Here is a 21,642-nt window from a genome sequence, read left to right as displayed (position 1 = left end):
ACAGACATTCAGACACACTCTTAAGGCATCCGTGCTTCTAAGTAACCATTTTTCATGAAAAGCTTTTGCAAACTGCTTAAAAAAAAATCAATGAGGCTCATGAATGTCCTCCCTGCAATGGTCGAAACTACACATTTAGATTTCATTTTCCAACAGCACTCTATTAAATACATCCAAAAAACATCCTACCTCCACATCTTTTCAACAATATTTGTCAATTTGGAAAGACTCAAAGACCATATTGACTATATGCTTTAGATAACATAAAGCTGTATCTTTCACAATTAGTTTTAGATAAAGTAAGTCAAAGCAATGAGCTACGGTAAACCAGGAAAACCCACAATGCACAATGCTCATTATTTATCAGACATAGATACATCATAGGGATTCATCACTCCCAGCCCAGCATTTGGGGACGCCAACACAATGAATTCAACAAAAGACACACTTTTAGCCAATTACTCTTTAATTAAACTTAAATATTTCATTCAAACATATCAGAATCAGAAAAAAAAAACATGAAATCCCCAAAATTAGATTTTTGATTAGCGGTAGATGCCAGGGACAACTTGGCATTTTGAAACCGTACAATATATATTTTATGTACAGGAAACCATTCATGAGTTGCGTCTATACGTTTGCCTGGGTGGAAAAAAAGACCCTTAGGATCAGCACACAGCCCAATGCTGCTTGGTTGAATAAAGACTTGTATCTTTTTTCTTCATTCTCTCTCTCGCTGGATCTCTGCTCAGAAGGCTCTGAAAAGCTGGTTCGGCATGTAACCCAGGTGGAGGAAGGATGACTGAGCTTCTCTCTCGAGGATTGCCAGCTCCTGGACCGTCGGGGCCAGAACGTCCACGTGACCTTTGTAGTTACCACCTTGGCAACCGCAACATACAGGCGGTGAATTAACAGCCAATCCATGCAATATGTATCAATATCATTGTCATTAATATATATAAAATATGTCACTGTATAGGACACATACCTCCCAACTTCTTGCGCTGACCATAGGTGACCTTTCCATCAAAATCATCCAGGGGCACTTTGATGTCTGGCTCACACTGGGTGATGGTGCATTTCAGATGCTCCTCAATATCTGACAGGAGCTTTGAGGCCAGGGCGGGGTGGGGAAAAGGACACGAATAGAACAGAGTTCCACGATGGGTATTCCGTCATACTGTGACATACTGCATGTATCACAAATGTGTGTGCACACTGCTCACAAGGGTTTTCTCTATCAATGCATTAGATTTCACATCAGACACACTCTCCGAAACCGAGGGGGTGCTTTTCCATTTCAAAAAGCCAACTCTGCTTGCATGAGTTTGTTCACCTCTTTCTCGTTGTACCAGATGGTGCAACCTCCGTCCTCCTTCAGCCGAGTGTTGTAGCAGCCTCTGCCTCGGTTTGGGCAAGCGTGGTACCACACCTGCACAGATGGAACAAATTTAGTATGGCCTGTTTTTTCAAAAACTCTGCAGGATTAAAATGAATGATCAGCATATTTCTATTTTCCATTCAACCTTCTCCTTCTCCATAGCGACCAAGGAGATGGCCAGTCCCATCCTGCGCATTAAAAAGGAAATTAGGTGATTTTTCACTCAATGAGTATATTTCTGTCCTTCGGTTAAATCATTGATATTTTAAGGTGCATCGTGTCAACGTTTCAGGTTGCAATGAAGATTTCCCAATGTCTGAGGAACATACAAATTTCCCGCAAACTTATTTTCCAGACAGTTGATGCTCACCTCTCCGCTCTTCCAACTCTTCCAATACGATGGACGTAGTTCTGCTTCTCATCTGGCAGGGTGACGTTTATCACTGGAGAAAAAAGACAAAGAGAGTGGACTTGTAAATACAAAATACAGCAAAGCAACATTTTTCAATGAACACTGTATATAAAATCAGCATTAGAAAAGGTACCGGTATGTCGAAATGCATGTTGTGTACGAGAAATTGAATATATTTACCATAAGGAACTCCGTGAACGTCAATTCCTCTGGCAGCTACGTCTGTGCAGACCAAGAGCCTCACTTCTTTTTTCTGAGAGCACAAGAAGATCTTCAAAAACTGCGAGAAAGGTTCCAATTCGGAAAATGGTCACTCATAAGTCAGCGTCCTTTTACCTTGAATCGCTCCAAGTTAGTCTTTCTCTCAATTGGCTTTCGATCACCATGGAGACAGACACAGGAGAGCTGGTGGTTTTTACTGTCTGGACCTAGAAATTAAAATAAAAAACACTCAGTTCATACGCCGCCGCTGAGTTGAACGTGTATGATGTCATCTTCATGTAGGAGTGTGTGCGCGCAATGGCGTGTCCCCACTTTGAAACGCCTCCTACCTCCCCCTTGCTGAATGAAGTACTGCTCCATGTTGTCACAGTCGATCTTGGTGCGGCAGAAGATGATGGCCTGGTCCATCTTGTGCTCTTTGATGGCCCTAACAGTGTACTCGCCCTTTAGCATCTTGATGGCTTCCGACCACATTTCTGTAAAAATACACACTTTTTTGTTCTCAATCGCCACTCGCGATGTTCAACGCATCCCACTCAAGGGTAAAATTGAACAAATTGGGCTTCTTTTCTGCCCTTACCTGCAGAGTTGGCTCCTGGTCTGGTGTTATCTTTGGCATGGACTTCATCAGTCTATCCAAAACAAATCAAAACGGAAAAAAGCTTAGTCAACACATTCATCTCTATGGAGAGAAACCACAACATGTGCGCTCAAAAGTGTGTTGAATCTTGAATTCACACCCCTGCGGCATCCCTCCCTCCCCGACCCCCACGCCATGGCACGTCTTTGGGCCAACACGAGGGACTCACCCGGATGTGGTTCTTGGCGAGGCGCTCCCAGAGGCGGTCGTTCTTCGGATTTACAGGCACTACCACGTGGTGGACGCTCTCAGGGACGGAGTCCTCGCCCTTCAGGTCCACCCACGTGGGAAAGTGCATGATGCGCTCAGACAGCTTCTTTACGTCAAACGAATGCAGCGTGGCTGAACAGACGATCACCTGAAAGAGAAGACATCAGGGGACGCTGATCGCGTGGACTTCCCCCTGTCTTACGGCAATGATTTGATCCGGCACTCGACCGCTCTGACTGTCATTTGAGGGAGTCGTTTAGTGCATACATGTGTTTTAAGTGATCCGAGATTGTCGTCGCTAAAATGTTTATTGTCACACGTGCGTTTTTACCTGCAATCTTTTACCGTCAGAAGTGACTTGAGGGATTTGGTTATGGATCCTGTTGAGAAAGTCTGTGTAGCCTGCGGACAGTAAGCCGTCCTAAAGGGACATCGGGAAAGGAGACAAACATCGAGTGACTTTAGGGAATGTTATGGAACGCAGCTAATAAAAACAGTATATTTGTACTTTGCAGGCAGGGAACCATTCAATCATTTTCAAGCAACAGGACATATTGCACGTACACACTCATCCAGGACTAGAAAGCGGACTTGGGAAAGACTGAGCTTCCCAGTTGATATAAGGTCGTCTAGTCTTCCAGGCGTTCCCACCACAATGTCAACCTAATTTTATTAGATAAAACAAACAACAAGAAGAAAGGGGAGGAGAACATGGAAAGAAAATTATGTCCGTTTCAACTCTGTTTTTAATAGTAAATTGAATGTTTGTTTGGAGACATTACATGGGACCTACCCCGTGTTCCAGAGCAGCCATCTGATCTTTGGCAGGGACGCCACCAATCACCAGGAGGTTCCTGTAGGGACAAATTTATATATTTAGTCAATGGTTAATAACATTAAGCACTGGCTCCATCTGCTGGCATAAACCAAGAAGTAAAAAGCCCCATGCAATGATTTAAGAATAGCGCTGGTAATAATGCGGCAGGAATGATTTTATTGTGGATCAGTATTGCTGTTTTTACGTGGATATGCCAGTTCATGGTTTTACGATATTTGGTCATCTCCTCTGTGATGACATCTGACATCTATCGTCATACCGGAGTTTGGGATTATCTACATATTTCCCACACTGCTTGACATTGTTGAGGGTTTGTTCGGCCAGTTCTTTCGATGGCTCCAGGATCAGTGCTCTAGGCGCGTTCGACGATGCCTTCGCCTGACTCACTTTGGCACTGCCTGCACCAAAACAGATCAGACAGTTATTAAATACTGTACCACACGAGTGACACCTATCTTTGGCGATATTGATGTATAGGTATCAGTAATGGTAAAAAATATAACTTAAAAAAACACTAAACCTTTGTAAAATATTGTGAAAATAACTAATGCATTACCGGCCTTAGAAGAAATGATCTGTTGTTGTATATACGTGTATGATATCTATTTCACAATGCCATTTAGTGTATTTACATGATGCATCCACACACCTGCTTGAGGAGATTTGACTGCATGGCCCTCTGGCGCCTGTACCAAGGCAACAAACCCACTCTTAGGGGCATTTTTAAAGTCTTCACTTCCAAAGTTAAACTTCAGCTCTGCATTCTGACAAACAAAAGAGCAAAGAACCATTTGTACGATACACCTCTCACACCCGTTTGTTTACTTTGTAGCACTGTCTTGATGCAGTACCTTGAGCACACAGGAGGCAAAGAAGGGCTGACTCTGCACATTTTGAGGGATCTCAAAAGCCGTACCCAGGTCGTTGCCTGAAAGACAAGAACCAGAAACATGAGAAATGTTGCCATGTGAAACCGATCCCAGATGTCTTACGTATTTATGATAATGAGAGCGAGAACTGCTGAGACGGCACCGTTTTTAGAGAAGGAAATCTGTCCCTTGTCTAGGTCCAAGTAGCATCCAATTGTGTCGTGCATGGTAAACTCCTGCAAACAGGCGAGACAACGAAGAGAACACATGTTTTAAAAAAAGGATCCTCGCAATTGCTTACATGTCAAACTATTCACTGTTCAATTTTCACCTCTCCATAGCTGTCAAACTGCTTGTTGTTGGATTTCTTTCCAGTCCCCCCAAAACCAAAACCATACTTATCGGTTCCTGGAAAGAAATAAAAAAGAAAAAGTGTGTGCGGATTGGGTTAGGTTCTATTAAGCCAGTTTATTTGAGCGGTTTGTTATACAGCGCGGGGATTGTGATGCCGAGAGGAGCGTACCCAAGTCCAGAGCTGCCTGACTGGTGGACCAGCCGATGCGACACAGACCCTGATCATGGCAAGTCACCTCATAGTAGTACTTCCCTGAACACAGAAATACATGGATAGATAACAATTGCAAAGACATAAAAGGATCCATACAATGCAAGTCTATCAAATAATGATTTGGTTCTCTGTGAAATGCACGTATGTTGTCATGTCATCCGTATTTGTCTTTTACTGAACATCTTGCATTACACACCTTTGGAGACCCCTTTTGTAGAGCGACAGCCATGCCACTCTTTAAACTCCCTGCTCTGGCAGCACAGACCATCTGGACCAATCGCTGTAGAGGCATGAAAGGAAAAAGTGTGAATGAATAGCGATGACAAATAACAGAGCTGAAACGTGGCATTCCATGCTCATTTTCACCCTCGTACCAAAGGCAGCGCTGCGGTCATAAGGATTCATCTGCCAGTTGTTGAAAACTGAACAAAAACAAAGAAACAAGTAGGTAGATTAAATGTCTGCAGAAAGAAGCCACTGATGTTATATTTATTTGTATTATCATACTGGCCCAACTAGGTATATTGGACCAGAGCTCTGTCCAATGTTATCGGGAGCTTGTATAAAAAAAAGTCACTGACTGAAACCTACAAAGTCACTACTATTTAAGTGGTCTCACTAGCTCCTCCAGTCTTGATGGAGGATCTGCCCCTCTTGCCCTCTTGCTCATCCTTCAGGGTCTCATACACAATCTGGATCACAGGGATAGTGAAGGCCTGAGGATGACAAGGATTGCACACTTTATTACGTAATTCGGACTGATGTTGTTGATGCAAACTGCGGAGGTACAGTAGTTCTTTAAAACTGAGTAGATGTCAGGTACTTACGCCGGTTTTACCGCTCCCAGTTTCAGCTGCCTGAAAAAAAAGAAGAGTAAAATATATGTCAAACCTGCTGCGTACAAACATTCTTTTGACAAGCAGAAGCAAAGAAGTAAATATACCATAAGTACATCTCCTCCACCAAGAATAAGGGGAATGGACTCGGCCTGGATGTCAGTAGGTAGCCTGAAATCCAATGGTTGAAACACATAAGTTAGTTGTCAACTGTAACTGGTGACAACAATATGGACATAACGTCATATGGCGATATGGATAGTATTTTTAAAGTAATTACAGAAAGCCACTCGACTTACAGCCAGCCCAGCTCTTCCACAGCCTGCGCGATTTCGGGCATAACCCCCATTTCTGTTGGACAAAATATATATTATTCAGTGAGCACGTAGCTTTTTTAAAACTAGTTTAGAGATTACGTAAAATACGATTGCGACGTCAACGTGAAGTTGATAAAGCTATATTCTTACCAGAGAACGCTGCCATTATTGCTGCTGCGAATGCAGTTTTACCGGATGTGACGTGTAAGTGGGTAGTGTAACTGGGATAGCCCGCCAGCAGAGCAGCCTTATGACATTGGTTCCGGTTGGTAAAGTAATTCCTAAAATAGGTTAAATATTTTACTATCCATTTTACTGCTGAGTTGAGCTACATAAGCATATGTTTACGTTAATATCATAATATGTAAGTAGATATTAAGCCACGAAAAAGCCTATCTTCAGGGTTTTGTCTCCAGACGCGGGTTCCTGGTGTATTTTGTCCAGTGATACTCGCCGTAGAGTTCTTGACAGCCTGTTCAAGTAAACATGGCTGAAGAAAGTCTGATTGAAGGCGAAGATGAGAACATTTTATACGATTTACTCGTCATTACCGAATGGCCGCCAGAGACCGACACTCAGGTCTGTGAAACTTCCATTTTAAACATTTTCAATTCAGTGTGTAGGTCTTTCTTGAGAATTTATTTGGAAAAACGGCCTCCAAAAAACTGTGCCGCTCAAAGCCACGTAGCATACAACCAGAGCCACATTTCCATATGAATCTCTATTTAACACTGTCATACGGTGTAGCATGATTTCTGATTATAATACAAGTTAACGTCTGTTTTCATCTGTGAGGACCTCATAACTTGCTTAATATAGAAAGCTAAATGGACTAGCTAACATTAACTGTCATACTTTCATCAAAGTCAACCCGAAGACACCGACGCAACTAAGCTAACATGTCACTTTCTATCGTTTGCAGTTGCGAGGTAACAAGGAGCGCAACACGTCACTTATTGCAAAAGCAGTGACAGGTAAGTTCACTTGTAGTCTACCCCAACGTTAGTTGTGATACCCAGTATGCCGAAAGGGGGCACTAGATCAAGGTAAATAGGCTTATTTACAGGTCCTATTTGTCCTTAACGGCACGTCCTGACCTTTATTTAGGATGTGAGGGGGTATGGCCTATACTGGATAAATTAATTAGCTTATAGTATCTTTGTGATTTTTCTACTAAATATGATATATTTCCTACAGGGCCATTCCGCTTAATCCTGCACTACTTGTGGTACAGGTAAGTTCATCACTATATAGTGTGCCGGGAGTCCCTGACATGCACAGTCCCAAAACAATTATGCCAAAACATGTTTTGGTGAAAAGAATGTTGAAATATGTTAGGTCAAAAAATGCTATAATTAGGTTGAAAAATATTTTTTTTATAAGGTAAAATATCTTAAGTCAAAAAACGTATTTAAAAAAAGTCTGGATATATTAGGTTGAAAAAGATTTTGAAAAAAATCAAAATATATTAGATAAAAAAAATGTACACAGTAATTATTGTGCTTTGGGCATAATTGCTTTGTACAGCATGAATATGACAGGAAACCTTTCTCCAAAAGCATTTTTGTTGTTTTTTTGGCCTTAATAACAACAACTTTCATTGTTTTTTAAGTGGTATTTGAATTAGATAATTGTGTATGATGTATGACATGTTACATCATATGATGGCCTTGATTATTCCCATTCTGGCTTTCAATTGTTTGCTAACTCAGATTAAAAGGAAAGTTTGTACATAATCATTTGCAACTGAGACTAGTAGGACAACACTTCTAATTCTCGAAATAACTTTGTTTTTATAGACGCACTATCCTATATTGAAGATGTATACTTATCTCACCCTGCTCTTATTGCCCATCCTGTTAGCAAATGACTAGATGTGGCCCGCTGTAGATTCTGTAATGCTGCAGCATCAAGACCTGCTTATCGTCTCCTTAGGTTGTTAGCTAGCACCTCAATAATCTGACTGATTGCCCTCCCATTGTGTGACAAACGTTTGACTGATTTGATTGTAACGGAGTATAATTTTCCTTTAATGTAATGCAATTTATATTGATTTTTCATGCAACCTAATTTAATTATTAACTAATTATTCCTAATCTAACATAATTTGATATACATTACATTCTTATCTAATTTAATCAAATGTTTAGTGTAACTAAATTAAGGTAGTTTAATTTAAAGGATTTTCCTTTAAGCTTGATTGTATTAAATCATTTCTTGAAACTAAATTTAATTTCAATGAATTTAAACTAATGAAATGAAATTCAGCTCCCGTTCATACTTGTGTTGATTAACATGGATATTTTACTTATCATTTACTGATCAACGTGTTTGTTGGATTTTGTGAACCTCAGCCCCTCCAGCTCGTCTGTGCCGCTCGGTCTTCTCCGCCTGGCCAACAAGCAGATCAACTGGCAGCTGGTGCTAGCAAGGTGGCGCGCACACACAAACGCACGCACACTTTGATTCAAATACCTGAATGCAAGCTGCTTTGTTGCCAACATGCACTAAGCCTTCCTCCCGCAGGCTTCCCCCCTCAACCAGTCATTTAATTGTACTCATTACAGCAAACAAACCAAATAGAAAGACTGTTTTTTAATTGGCTATCGATCCCACTGTAAGACGGCGTTAAGCGCAGCCAAATGAGGCCGCCAATGTCCATTAGTTTGATGTGCTTGATCCTTGATCCCTTTCGTTTCTGTATCCCCTTGAATGTTCATCTCTCATTTAATTCCCCCTGAAAGTATCTCCGCTGTGGTTAACGCTCGCGATAATACTTGTTTCTCCTCGATTTAAGCCATCCAACGTCTTATTCCACACCTAATCTCCCATCCAAACCGGCCCGCCATCACACACTCGTATTTTCCTAAATCACTCTAGATGGTCTTCATTTCAAAATATCAAATATCAATATCTTCTCTCTCCTTTTTCTGTCTTTCTCTTCTTCTCTCCACAGCAACGGCAAACTGTTGGCTGTTGTTCAGGACCAGTGTGTGGAGATTAGGTAATTATTGAATTCTTTTTGCTGTTAGCTATTTGAGGCGTTTTGTGTGTATTGAGTAATAGAGAGCATCATTTTTTTGAAAGAGCTGCATTCTCAGCCTGTAACTAATTAATGAAAAAATGAATCGGTCATTGTAAAAATATCTGTCAATTTAGCAAATCCTTGAAATGAAAGCACAAGCGCTGCCTAAATGTTTTCATTTGTTTGTGTGTGTGTGTGTGTGTGCGCGCGGTATAGAACAAGAGACCAAAGCATACACACGCTTTGGTATGCTTGTGCTCATTTTGAGTGGTTGTAATTATTTTCAGACACAAATCCAATTTCCCTTTTGCACAGAGAAAATGTGCTCACTCTGCAATCTGCGCCATTGACACAAAGTAACACTTTAAACGGAGCAGGAATTGAAAAGAAAACTAATAGCAATGCAGCGAATACGCCGCGCTCTCCCGAGACTGACAAGAGGCGAATTTAACTACTGCGAAGCGTTGGCTGAAAGGACTTGTTTTCCCCATCGACTCCTCTGTGTAATCGGAAGTAATGTTCATGCAGATACCGATATGCGAAAAAACCCAGAGCGTGTCTTATTCATTGTTCTCATTCACCACACTCCAAATTGTGTTGTGGTCGCGCCGTTTAAATCGAAGGCAATCAGGTCTCCCCGCGCACGCCTCAGCTTGATATCGCCTTCGTTTGCTCCACTGCTGTTTAAACACAGCGTGTTTTATGGCCTTGCTTTATGGCATCTGTTGGTGCGAGTGGGTGTTAAGTCAGCTCAAGGCCTCGTCCGCTGGGCTCTGTGAAAGAGTCTGCTCTCAACATCCATTGAGCTACGATCAGTGGCGATTACATCCTACCCATATAACCGGTCGTATATGGCGACGGAGTGCGTGTGGTCGCACCCTTGGGTGCGATGTACGGCTTTTTCACCTGTCCTGTGTTTGCTCCTCAGGTCTGTGAGAGATGACTTTGGCTCTGTTATTGGCAAGTGCCAAGGTAAGACCTTGCCCGTCCTTTTTCTTATTAATCGTATTACGTTCATTATTTATTTTAAACTTAATTTGCAGTCTGTACAGTTGTGTGTGTGGGTGTTTGTCTGAGATCAGAAACACAGATGATACTCCTCCTGTAGTGGTTGATCAAAATATATCGGCTCCGTTGTTCGAATTAGCTGTTAAAATGTCCTGCTGCTTTTAGTGGTAGGCCCTGGATTTCTACAAGTTTAGAAATGTTAAAAGCATAATACAGAAGGAGGGACACACAGTGAAATGTTGGTCCATTATAGCTTTGTTTTCTCTTCAAGCTGCATTAATCAATCACATTATTTCCTACAAAAAGCCATGATATACCAATCTGTACACTACCCGCCCAGCCCCGAAGGCCACACAGCCACCGCTGGTACGTAGCTCGTGTCTGGGGACCACAGTGTTTAGCAGCTAAAGAGCCACATATTTTCCTGTGTGGGCGGAGAACAAAACCGAGCTAAAAGGAGATTGACCTGTAACAACAGATGCACCACTTTGGAGCCACCGTGTGTAGAATTTCTATTCATCGGACTCCAAATGATGGATTGTGTTGCTCTGTGACTCCTCAATGGTTAATTGTAGTTGACATGCTAACCATAACAACTTTATACGGTGATATTATTATGCAAATGTTGTGTGAACAGCTTGTTGTGCTGCCCCCGGCTTGCCAGAAATATCAATTAAAAGGGGTTTGGAAATGTGCAACAGATGCGCCACGTTGGAACCTCTCTCTGTGTCCCCCTTTTCACCATCTAGTCAGTCTTTGTCACGCCATATTTGTTGAGTAATATTTCTTGTTCCCCGGCTAGCCGTCGTCGCGGTGACGTTGTTGTTCTAATGGCTCACAGTGCCGGATAGCAGTAGCCCCCCCCCTTCCTCCCCGGGCCTCCATCTCCGTTTCATTTTCCTTTTACTTCATTTCATTTCACGGAGATTTGTCCTAATGGATTTTGCCGCGATCCCGCCTTTTAATGGCATTTTCTTTTAATGAAGGGGCTTGCATGGGCGTGTGTTAAATGCTTTTCTTCGCTTGTGCGAGCGCTTTGTGCGTATGCATCTCCTGGCGCGCTGGGTTCATCCTTACCTGTGCATCCCTCCCCCTTCCCTCTCTGCTCTTGTTACAGTGCGGTTGTCTCCCGCCTCCGTACATAATTCACAAACGTTCTGATAAATGCGTCCGTGGGGCTTTAGATAAAGGGCTTCTGTTGGGTCGTAGGATGGAATTCTCCCCAAATTCAGGGCCCCACAATCACTATGTGATGTACAGTAGCATCCAATCTTCCTGCGCTCCAAAAAAACCTCCCCATCTATGTGGAAATGGAGCCCTTTCAGCCATAGAACAACCCAATGTATACAATTTATAATTTGGCCGAGATAAGAAGAGAGGCAGTGTGAGAGTGAAATGAAAAAATACAAAAAAGGAAGCAAAAGACGGGATCAGAGGAGACGCTCGGCTCCTCTGAATCTCATAATGCCCCCATGTTCGTGTCGGCGCCTCCTCAGCCCGGAGTCTCACAGGTGTGTTAAATCGCCGACTTCCCGAGGTGCTGTCTGATACTTAGGCCTTCCAATTTTGGAAGCCATTATTTCTCTCAGTGGGTGCCGTATTCATTATTTCCTCCCCTCCCCCCTCTCTATGCCTGTCTCGCCTCCCACTTCTCCCTTTTTGTTCTTCATTTAAAATTCTAGTCATACAATATCCGACGCCTCCGTTCGTTTGCTGTATTGCCCACCAGGGGTTGTGGCGGCGTTGCTCAGCCAGGAAATTCAATACAATAAACGCCGACAGCGGCGTGATTTGATATCAACGTCCCTCTTCATAACTTTATGGCTCAGCAGACGCGGCGCACGTGCGGCCCTATTATGTCCCACGCTGTCCTCTGTCCATGCAGATGTCTGTGCTGAAAGTTGTGCGGTTTTCTACTCAAATACTCGAATGGGCTCCGCACAATACACAGAAAAAGGGTCACCCTGTTCCCCCCCCTCCACACACATAGTGCCTGACGCTTCATAATTGAAACGGATCTGGAATCGGAGGCCTGCCAGACCACCTAAGCTCTTCCGTCAGAGGGGAAGTACGACACGTGTGCTTTATCACAGCGATATGGTTACATTCACGGCCCTGCTGAGCCAGCAGATTGGTAAAACAGTAGCCTATACATCAATACAAGCTGGATTTATGATCTCTGTTCTCCTCCCCCATCCTCTCCGCCCATCCGTTACTCTCTCCCACCTTTTTACCACGTCCTCTCACCGCGAGCGGACGCCCGCGTCTTTTGAGAGACCATCATTGAGACGTATTGCCCTCGGTGTCCCAGCGATGAATTGCATAGGTCCTTAGACACATTGTGTCGCTGTATGGCTTTAGCTTCATCCTTCTTCTCCCATCCGTGCTCATCACCGGGACGCCACGGAGCGCCGGGGACGTCTCGTCTGCTTTAAATCCTCGGCTTCCTGTTCTGTGTCTGTTTGACCTTTCAAAGTCTTCCGTCTTTTTTTTTTTTTTTTCTTGTCTGCCGCAGTGCCGAAGGATCCGAACCCGCAGTGGCGGAGGGCGGCGTGGAGCCACGACTGCGCCCTGCTGGCCTACGCCGACAGCACCGGCACCGTGCGCCTCTTCGACCTCACGGGCGGCGAACTCTTCGTCATGCCGCCGGTAACCGCGCCGCTCCCTCCTCTGTGACCTCATCGGATGACCCCACCCCTCCTTTCCCCCTTCACGCTCTCCTCCGTGTCTAAAATGTTTGGTTTGCTCGCGTGCAAATGCTCCTCAGCCTCCTCGAGCATTCCTTGCTTGTCTACCCCTCCCCCCCCCGCCTTCTCCCCCTTCTCCTTAACGGCGTCCGTCTGTCATTCCTCTATCTCTATCCATCACTCCTGCCGCTCCTCTACCCACCGTGTCAGAGGCAACGAGCGCAGGCCCTCCACCCGACTCCCAAGTGGGTGAACTTTGTTCCTTTAGTGCACGTCTGCTTTGTTGTGGATCTACAGTATGTGTGTCTGCACACCCCCGTCTCCCCCCGTTCCCCCTGTTTGTTGCTGTTAAGTGCACACACCGGTGACTTGCTGCTGTCTCTGAAGGAAACAAGGAGAAAAAGGAAAAAAACAAAAACCTGACAGAAAGTATGCCTGTATGATTTGTTTCTACCTTCTCCCCGTCTTTCGTTCACTTCCTGTCTCTTATCTTTTGTTCACTGCCTCCCCTGTCCCGGCATTTTCCTCCTTAATCTTTTTCTCACTGTTTCATGTCCTTTAACACTTGCCGCTGATGTGTAGTGTCTTTCTTGTTAGTCGTGGCGGGGCCACAGACTGATGGATAATTACACGTTTCCATCCACCGCCGGTACTTTTCCCGCTGCCGCTGAACCTGTCTCTTTGTGTCGCTCCAGGCGGTGAGCTTCCCCGGGGATTTCAGCTGCGCCGCGGCGGGCCTGATCTTCCTGGAGTACGCGGTTAGCGCCCAGTGGTCAGCCGAGCTGCTCGTTATCACATGCGGAGGCGGACTCAAGAGTTACCTGGTCAGGTGAGTAAGGAAACCACGTGACTACCACACCAAAAGCACCTTCCTGTTAGTCACAATATCCTAAGAGGAACAAACAACCTGCAACGGTTTCTTCCGTCCAGCATTGTTTCCGATTAGAACCCCCACAAAAATATATTGCAATGGTCTGGTTTGTAGAAAAAAAAATCCTGACTCTCTCTTACATCTGCACTGTGATCACCTGAGTCTTCAATTGACATTTCGACGTCCCCTGATGCTCCCTCTTCGACTGACACTATGAGCCCCTTCAGGTCATTCATTCTTTGCCTTTAATCTGTTATTGTGGTTGACTTTAACAGCGCTTCAACTTCAGCTGACACATATTTGATATCATCTTTAAGTTTTCAGTTATTTGGCTTCATCTAGAATTTAAACCTTTTCAGTATTTAAGCCATTTTAAACCTTTTCAAATGCAAATGATCAGCAGGTACCACGCCGATATCTTTCTTTTGTAGCTGCCCCCTTGTCCCCTAGCTGTAGCTTTTCAAAGTTTCTTTATTACCATTTAATCTAAATGCATGTACTGTACACTGTAACCTTTTAAATGACATTGCAGCCTATTTGTGGTGAAATTGAATGCCCTATGCTTGTCTACATGGACACATTAGTCGGAGGGATGCATACCAATTTCCCTCCTTGCTAATCCCCATGCACATTTTGAATCATTTGATTAATGCCATTGGACTCGCTCCACCCTTTAGTGCGTGCATGAAATCAGCGAGAGTTAGCGTGTGTGGTTTCCTCATGACTGCCCCACAACCTCCCTCTGATAAAGCATTATTTAATACGCCATTATTTCTGAGGTTTCTCATTTCACTCAGTATGATTGCTGCTGTCATTGCGAGGCTCGGTGCACTGACACGCAAACACACAGGATGAAACTGCATGTGTGTGTTGAATCTCGATCCGGCGACATTGTGCACACGGTGTGCTTGGTGGCAATTGCGATCGGAGGAAAGCACGCTTTTGCTTTCCTATTAGAGGCAGATAAATGGTGCTTTTTTGAAGCCATCAGGGTGTCACTGCGTGTGCACATGTGTGAAGAGCTAATTAAGGTTTGGGAGACATTTGCTCCTTTTAGGATTTCCCACTCACTACTCCTCCTCCTCACTCTCTTCCTCCTCATACGGCCGCATTCCAATATTTTCACTCAAACTTTCTATATTAGATTAAATTACAATTTCAGAATTAAAGCTGAGCCATGACAGAAAGTCATCTGTTATTCTTAGCCCCTCTTTCTCTCGCTCTCTTTTGCGCTGCGCCAGCACACACACACGCACACACTGACACACACGCCCACACAGACACACACACAACTTACCGAGGCATAAACACCTGACCTTCCAGAGGAAGTTAAACTGTTTGTGCCCTTTCTCTCCCCCCATTCATGTTATTCACCTCCCTTTTCCCTTCTTCTCTGTGCAGTTTACATTGCACTTTTCCCCACTGAGAGACGTCCCACAAATGACATGGCATCTCATCCAGCACCAATCTAATTTAGATTGCCCACTTAAATTAGATTATACATTTTGCCATGTGTCATTTTAATTGCAGCTGAGATTTAAATTGCTCTGTCATCTTCTTTGTCGTACCATTAACATTTTGCACATGGGTGTCCATGTTTTGATTGTTTGTGCGCCGGCATCAAATCATAGGTGACATTGTCCTGTGATTATCTTATCCCTCTCTCAGCGTGGGAACCAATCAGAACTTCCAAGAGAACCACAGCTTCAGTTTCTCTGCACACCACTCTCACGGGATCACCTCGGCTATTTACCACCCTGGCCACCGGTAAGTTAAATCCAACACGTGCTCGAAGAATATAGTTCAAATATTTTGAAAGATTTATATTTCAACTCTTAATCTATCAGTGGCAGCCTAATCAACGGCCGTAGCTTTCACTTGACGCCCTCCGTGAATTCATTTTCACGTGGCCTCCACAGTTCGAGCTTACTTCCGTAGGATGATAAGGATGATGGTACATGATGCCTTGCACATCTTAAATATTTGGATTTAAAAATAGCCATGTGATTGCAAAGGCTTTCATCACTAAACACCAGCATGTCTACAATATGCTTTGGATTCTAAATATAGAATTTACTGCATTAAAACTTTATGCAAAACCTTTTTTGACCATAAAATAAAGTTTGGTTTACAGAAAGGTTATACAGTTAAAGCACACATTAAGAACACATAATAAAAAATGTAACATCAGTTGATGACAAAAGAAAACAGAAATGCATTTAGACCTTCTGCACGGGCATGAGTTGTTATATTTTGGAATGGGACCATCTCGCTTAATCGGGAATAAATGAACCACAGACTTTAATGCAGAACCCACAGGAATGGAATATGGCCGTCGGCCCTCCTCACCACGCAGCATTGGGAGGTTTCGGCTAACTTTGTCTTGCTCACTTCCGTGACCTTACTGTTTTTCACCACGTTCCCCCGGTCTGCGCAGACCAGATTTAGTTTGGCCGGTGAAGCTTGGTTCGGCAGCTCAATGGATTCTGGCAGCTACTGTCAGTGTTTGCCAACTGATAGATGAGATGAAACTTTAATGATCCCTGTGAGAAAACTGGGTCAGGCTCAGAAAGAAAAGGATAGAGAGAAAAGGCAAGGTGAGGATATGAAAAAATACTTTCAGCCGCCGAAGATGTATGCATAATGAAGGAGATAGAACACGTTCAGGATCAAGGAGGCAGTGCGTTTGAAATAAAGTGGCGCAAAGATGAGATTACAAATATACTCTGACTCATGTTTCCAGATGTGCAGTTAGGCATTATGATCTTTTCATTATTAGGATCACAGAGTTGGTATACGACATGTATGAAAAGAATATGCAGATTTGCACCAGGGATGCGAGAAGTCTCCTCGCATCTGATTTAATGAGACCGTATGTATCCCAGTAACCAGTAAAGGTGGCTTTGAGTCATTAGCTGCCATAATAATGCATCGACTATCCTGTTAGTTTATATACTCTTGGCTCTCACCCCTTACTTAATGTCTAAGTTCTCTGCACCAGGGGGCAGTGTTGAGCTGGACATCACTGCTCCATCCACGCCTCATCCCCGGGTTCCTGACCGTTGTCGCATCTGTCCTGTTTCACCGCAAACAGAGATCCACAAATCCCTGTAGTCATTGTGGTATTGTTTGTGTTTTCAAACTATTGATTCCAGCCAAACGTTTTACCCTCGTAGGATAACTTTTTTTAAACCAGCTGGATCAGGAGTCTAAATACTAACGAATACCTCGGCTGTAAATCAGGCCGAAGAAAGACATCGCAAGGACCGTCTTAATTCGCTGTCTTTGTTATGCCATGCAAATAGTTTTGTGAAGGGCACAATAATAGAGGTTCTTATCGTGTGTGTGTGTGTGTGTGTGTGTGTGTGTGTGTGCGCGTGCGCGCTTGTCAGATTGCTGCTGGTGGGAGGCTGTGAGTCGGGGGATGACTGTACGTCAAAGGCCTCCTGCTACGGGATCACAGCCTGGAGGGCTCTCTCAGGCTCGCCACACTACAAGCAGGTCACCGGCTATGAGGACGACGTCAGAGCGGTGGGACTACACGCATGTTCATGCACAAGTTTTTCATGTGTACACACACACACACACACACACACACACACACACACACTAACTATTGACATTCCCTCTTTGTGTCTTAGAATCAGAAGAGAGGTTTCTTTAAGATCCCGAGCTTCAGATTGTTTTCCAGGCAGGGAGATGAAAAGGTACCGCAGCTCTCTTCTCACCGTCCTCCTCAATAACAATTAACCAATTAAGAGCTCACGCTCTCAAAGAATGTGGCCCAAAAATGTGTGTTTGTGCCCATTTGTGGTGTCCAGGACGGTGTGTTCCGCATGAGCCTGAGCCCCGACGGCACCCTGCTGGCTGTCATCCACTTCTCTGGTCGCCTGTCTCTCTGGGACGTCCCCTCCCTCAAACAGAGGGCCGCATGGAGCCAGGACCAACAGGTGTGTGTGTGTGTGTGTGTGTGTGTGTGTGTGTGTGTGTGTGTGTGTGTGTGTGTGTGTGTGTGTGTGTGTGTGTGTGGAGCGAAGGATCGGATATTTGCGCGCACATTGAGTAAGGCGGCTTAGAGAGAAGTTATATTTGCAGAATGTTTATGTTGTTCTTCGTCGCTCGGTCTGAGCTGACACACCAACTGTGTGTGTGTGTGTGTGTGTGTGTGTGTGTTCTGTAAGTGTAAACAGGGTTAGCAGATTCATTTCTCACCCCATCTACTTCTTCTCCTCCCTTTCCTCTTATGTCCTTTCATCCTTCCGGTCCTCCCCGCAGCCAGGATTTGAGGAGATCAACCCGGAGTGGAAGACCTCGCTGGAGAGAAGGAAGAAAATAAAAGGTAGTTTATCCCCGTAGGGCCGAATAGAACCGACTTTGTTGCTCACACAGCAGTGCACGCTGGATACAATTTAATGATCTTTCGACATGTCTTATGCTCTGAATTATACAGTCTTTTACACATATAACCGTGCAGCGTCTGCCAAGGCCAAAGAATATCTCCCTCCTTCACAGTTTCCATGCACAGGATTGTGGGTTTTTATGTAGTTGCATCTATACGTATTTGCGGTTTCTTTTTTTTAATATGTGGCTTTACAGTCTTTTTGTTTGACAGTTTTGGGGCAGTCGTGACAGCAGCGACAGCTCGTGTAAGCAATAGCCTACGTGCGTCTACATCGAACGCGTGACAAGTCATGAATACGTCCACAAGTGTAAATATGTCTCCGCGAAGGAAGCCGATTTCCAAAAAGTTAATGAAGAAAAGAGTGCAGGAAAGTTTCAATGCAGATCCGGATTGACTGGTCTAACGTCATCTGTGAAATGTAATTCTCTCCTTCACCTGTCCCAGATAAGGAGCAGTACTACCCGCTGGTGGATGTGAACTGGTGGAGCGACATCGTGTTGATTCTGGCTCGTTGCTCCGGCTCCGTCACCGTGTCCTCCGTCAGGACGCTGCGCAACCTGCTGGGGAAATCCTGTGAATGGTTCGAGCCCTCGCCCCGAGTCACCGCGGCACACGACGGGGGCTTCCTCAGCCTGGAGGTAGATGTGACGACAGCGGAATGTGTGGTCCGGTACACCGAGTCATTTTACAAGAGCACGCGTGACTGTATGGGAGAAGTTTACACATCTTAGATCTTCAGGGCTTTAAAAAGATTATTACAGATTTATTTTTTTCAATAATTTCACAATTTGTTTTTTCGGATCAGGGAGGTGCAGAGCTGAAACGGGTCACCCGTCTGTTTTGGGGATGTCAGTTATTTGTTTTAATTATTAGAGATGTGAAATTAAGTTCTTTTGAGCACACTGTTTCTGATCCTTTGTACTTTTAGCAGATGGGATTCCCCCAAAAGGACAATTTGTTCTTTCAGACCAATACAATTTTGATCTTTTAGGATTACCCGAGTTTGAGAATGCTGTAGCGTCACGTGTGTGTGTGTGTGTGTGTGTGTGTGTGTGTGTGTGTGTGTGTGTGTGTGTGTGTGTGCGCACTGGTTCAAAGTGTGTGATGAAATGTATCTCTCTATCTCCTTATTCCACTACAAAGACCATAATGCCTGATCACCCTCCACTTTGATTTCATCCCTCCCCTTTTTCTTTTTTGCCTTGATTGCATTAAGAGACAGAAAAAAAAGATATTTCTTTACCAGCCAACATTTTGGAAAGGTTTCATCAGCCTGCTTCAGCATAGAGAGGGGAGGGGTGTATCCAAAGCTGAAGCTCTGCGTGTGTTAAAGTGACCTTGAGCATGGGGGGGGGGGAGGCTTTGCCTCCACAGACTGATAATGTGAGCTGTCCTGGATGGTACCGTGTGCCACATCTGGAGTGGTGTATGAGTGGAGCACTGTGCGAGCAGCCTCGGCTCCTCATTGATTAAGGCAAAACAAGACAAGTTGGAGAAAGTACTACGGACAGCTTTGATTTCGATTTTCTTCCTTTTCTTTTTTTCTTGTTGAGCGAGCAGCTTGACCTTGTGTTGTTTTGTGTTGTGGGCAGCGCGCTGCTCTGGCATGACAGCGTTAAAGTAATTGCGTTTCCCAGCTGAAGCACAGCTAGATGTGAAGTGTGCTGCATGTCATTCCATGCAGAAGAAGAAGAAGAAGAAGAAGGAGTCCACTCCCGGCACCGGAAAGTCCTTCATGGCGAGGCCTTTAAATCTGCCTCCGTCTCAATTATCGGCAAAATGGGCCTCCTTTGGTTTTGCAGCCCTCGCTTTATGATTTCGGCCATTAACACAGATCTATTTTTATGTACAGAGACAACCGGACAACTTCCCCTCCCGTTCCTAACGCTTTTATTTTCCCGCGCAGTGCGAGGTGAAGCTGGCCCAGAAGCGTGGCCGCCTGGAGAGCAACCTGAGCGGCGAGGACGAGGAGGGGGACGACGGCGGGGACTCTGACTCCGACGAGGAGTCCTCGGCCAAAGCCCGCTACTTCGGCTACATCAAGCAGGGCCTGTACTACGTGACGGAGATGGAGCGCTTCGCCCCGCCGCGCAAGCGCCCCCGCACCGTCATCAAGAACTACCGCCTGGTCAGCTTGAGGTCCACCACGCCAGAGGAGCTGTACCAGAGGAAGGTAGGCTGCTAAATGAGCGCATTAATTCCTTTTTCTTTAAGCACTGAATGGAGTCTTGAAAAGTGCAGTCTCAGATAAAGGGAGAATAATGAGCCCCCGCGGTTCAACGTTGTCTGTGTTTTTTCTTTTTGCACGGGGACAAGCGTGATTTAGGCCTGTGAAATGTTTCGCAGGGCAAAGTTAACTTTAAAGCACAGCCACTCTGGGTCACCTCTGTGGTCCAGACTGAAATGGACCATCTGATCGATCGCATTCATGCTCCTTACAGGATGAACTGTAATCATCGTCTAGCACCAACATCGGGTCATTCCACATTTCTTTTGAATGACCGATGACCCCTCAGACCTAACGACATTCCCATCGGCCTTAGCTCTGCATTGTGCGTCGCACTAATTAGAATGTCTTTAGCGTGGTAACGTTTCCTGTGCCCAATTAGAGCCCCGCAGAGCCACCGGCGTCAGCCTCAGGGATTTTAATGAACAGCCTGTTGGTTGGTTGCTGAGGTGCTCAGCGACATTGTGCAGAAGTCCCATCATAGTGTTCATATTTCATAACTTTAACATCATTGTTATGACCTGTCGGGAAAGGTACTTTTATTTGACAAGTAGGTCCAATAGGATGCGTGATTGGTAGCATGAGGTAGCTTATTTCATTCTGAGTTACTGTTTGCTCACTGATGGGGGGGCCCACACAACAAAAACCGCATGTGCTTATGAGAGAAAGTGCTCGTGCCTTGATGTTGGGATTTGAATGTTCTTTAGCTTAGCAATTCAAACAAGCAATTTCCAGAGCTAATGTGCATTTCTCGGGCTCACACGGTGTTATGAATTCATTTCGGCGAAGAAATTGATATTGCCTATTAAATATTTCAAAGATACTCCATTCCTAATTAAACTACCCCTTTTGTAAGGCCTTTATCACACGCAAAGTGATTCAGCCAGTTGTGACTCACTGTAATGCCATTAATCTTTTTTTTTTAAGATCAATGGTTGATTGTCTTCAACGGTGGATATCACACTTACCATGAAAGTCTTTGTTTCGTTTGGCAGCTTGATTTAGCGGCAGCTGAAGGACGTCACACGGATCTGTGTGGTCACTGACTGAATTATAACTGGCTGATCTGCAAAATTGGTTTCTGACAAAGTTAACCCGGTGCCAGTCATTTGAAGTGCCATTGTTTTGT

General features: G+C 44.5%; 2 protein-coding genes across 2 annotated transcripts in view; one reads left to right on the top strand and one right to left on the bottom strand.

The window, feature by feature from the left end:
- Positions 1-448: 448 nt before the first annotated feature.
- Positions 449-6,548, bottom strand: ddx1 (DEAD (Asp-Glu-Ala-Asp) box helicase 1). Its single transcript, XM_040160284.2, has 26 exons — positions 6,444-6,548; positions 6,276-6,327; positions 6,084-6,147; positions 5,968-5,997; positions 5,760-5,856; positions 5,515-5,562; positions 5,337-5,420; positions 5,096-5,179; positions 4,904-4,980; positions 4,736-4,808; positions 4,555-4,631; positions 4,353-4,467; positions 3,963-4,101; positions 3,659-3,719; positions 3,430-3,528; positions 3,197-3,286; positions 2,825-3,013; positions 2,596-2,647; positions 2,345-2,491; positions 2,130-2,221; positions 1,974-2,046; positions 1,752-1,824; positions 1,527-1,569; positions 1,337-1,432; positions 989-1,109; positions 449-879 (listed from the first exon to the last, which is right to left on the bottom strand). Exons 1-26 carry the CDS (start codon positions 6,457-6,459, stop codon positions 749-751), a joined length of 2,223 nt encoding a protein of 740 aa, XP_040016218.1. The 5' UTR covers positions 6,460-6,548; the 3' UTR covers positions 449-748.
- Positions 6,549-6,560: 12 nt separating this feature from the next.
- The window catches only part of nbas (NBAS subunit of NRZ tethering complex), a 107,393-nt gene continuing 92,311 nt past the window's right edge, over positions 6,561-21,642 (top strand). Inside the window, exons 1-15 of the mRNA XM_078093309.1 lie at positions 6,561-6,872; positions 7,216-7,267; positions 7,491-7,527; positions 8,648-8,725; positions 9,250-9,297; positions 10,247-10,290; positions 12,842-12,975; positions 13,709-13,842; positions 15,553-15,651; positions 17,277-17,415; positions 17,526-17,591; positions 17,706-17,834; positions 18,160-18,223; positions 18,731-18,924; positions 20,193-20,459. Coding sequence (XP_077949435.1) covers positions 6,780-6,872; positions 7,216-7,267; positions 7,491-7,527; positions 8,648-8,725; positions 9,250-9,297; positions 10,247-10,290; positions 12,842-12,975; positions 13,709-13,842; positions 15,553-15,651; positions 17,277-17,415; positions 17,526-17,591; positions 17,706-17,834; positions 18,160-18,223; positions 18,731-18,924; positions 20,193-20,459 — 1,578 coding nt within the window. The 5' untranslated portion in view covers positions 6,561-6,779. The remainder of the gene's footprint in view (positions 6,873-7,215; positions 7,268-7,490; positions 7,528-8,647; positions 8,726-9,249; positions 9,298-10,246; positions 10,291-12,841; positions 12,976-13,708; positions 13,843-15,552; positions 15,652-17,276; positions 17,416-17,525; positions 17,592-17,705; positions 17,835-18,159; positions 18,224-18,730; positions 18,925-20,192; positions 20,460-21,642) is intronic.

This window comes from Gasterosteus aculeatus, chromosome 18 (assembly GCF_964276395.1).
Source record: "Gasterosteus aculeatus chromosome 18, fGasAcu3.hap1.1, whole genome shotgun sequence".
NCBI classification, from domain to species: domain Eukaryota; kingdom Metazoa; phylum Chordata; class Actinopteri; order Perciformes; family Gasterosteidae; genus Gasterosteus; species Gasterosteus aculeatus.
Note: the sequence above shows the minus strand (reverse complement) of the source record. Positions and strands in the feature narration are given on the sequence as shown.

Excerpts from the sequence above, each read along its gene's own strand:
- ddx1 (XM_040160284.2), bottom strand. Across the intron at positions 1,570-1,751 it reads AGAGTTGGAAGAGCGGAGAG|GATGGGACTGGCCATCTCCT; the intron begins GTGAGCATCAAC and ends TTTAATGCGCAG. Across the intron at positions 880-988 it reads TCAGCGCAAGAAGTTGGGAG|GTGGTAACTACAAAGGTCAC; the intron begins GTATGTGTCCTA and ends GCGGTTGCCAAG.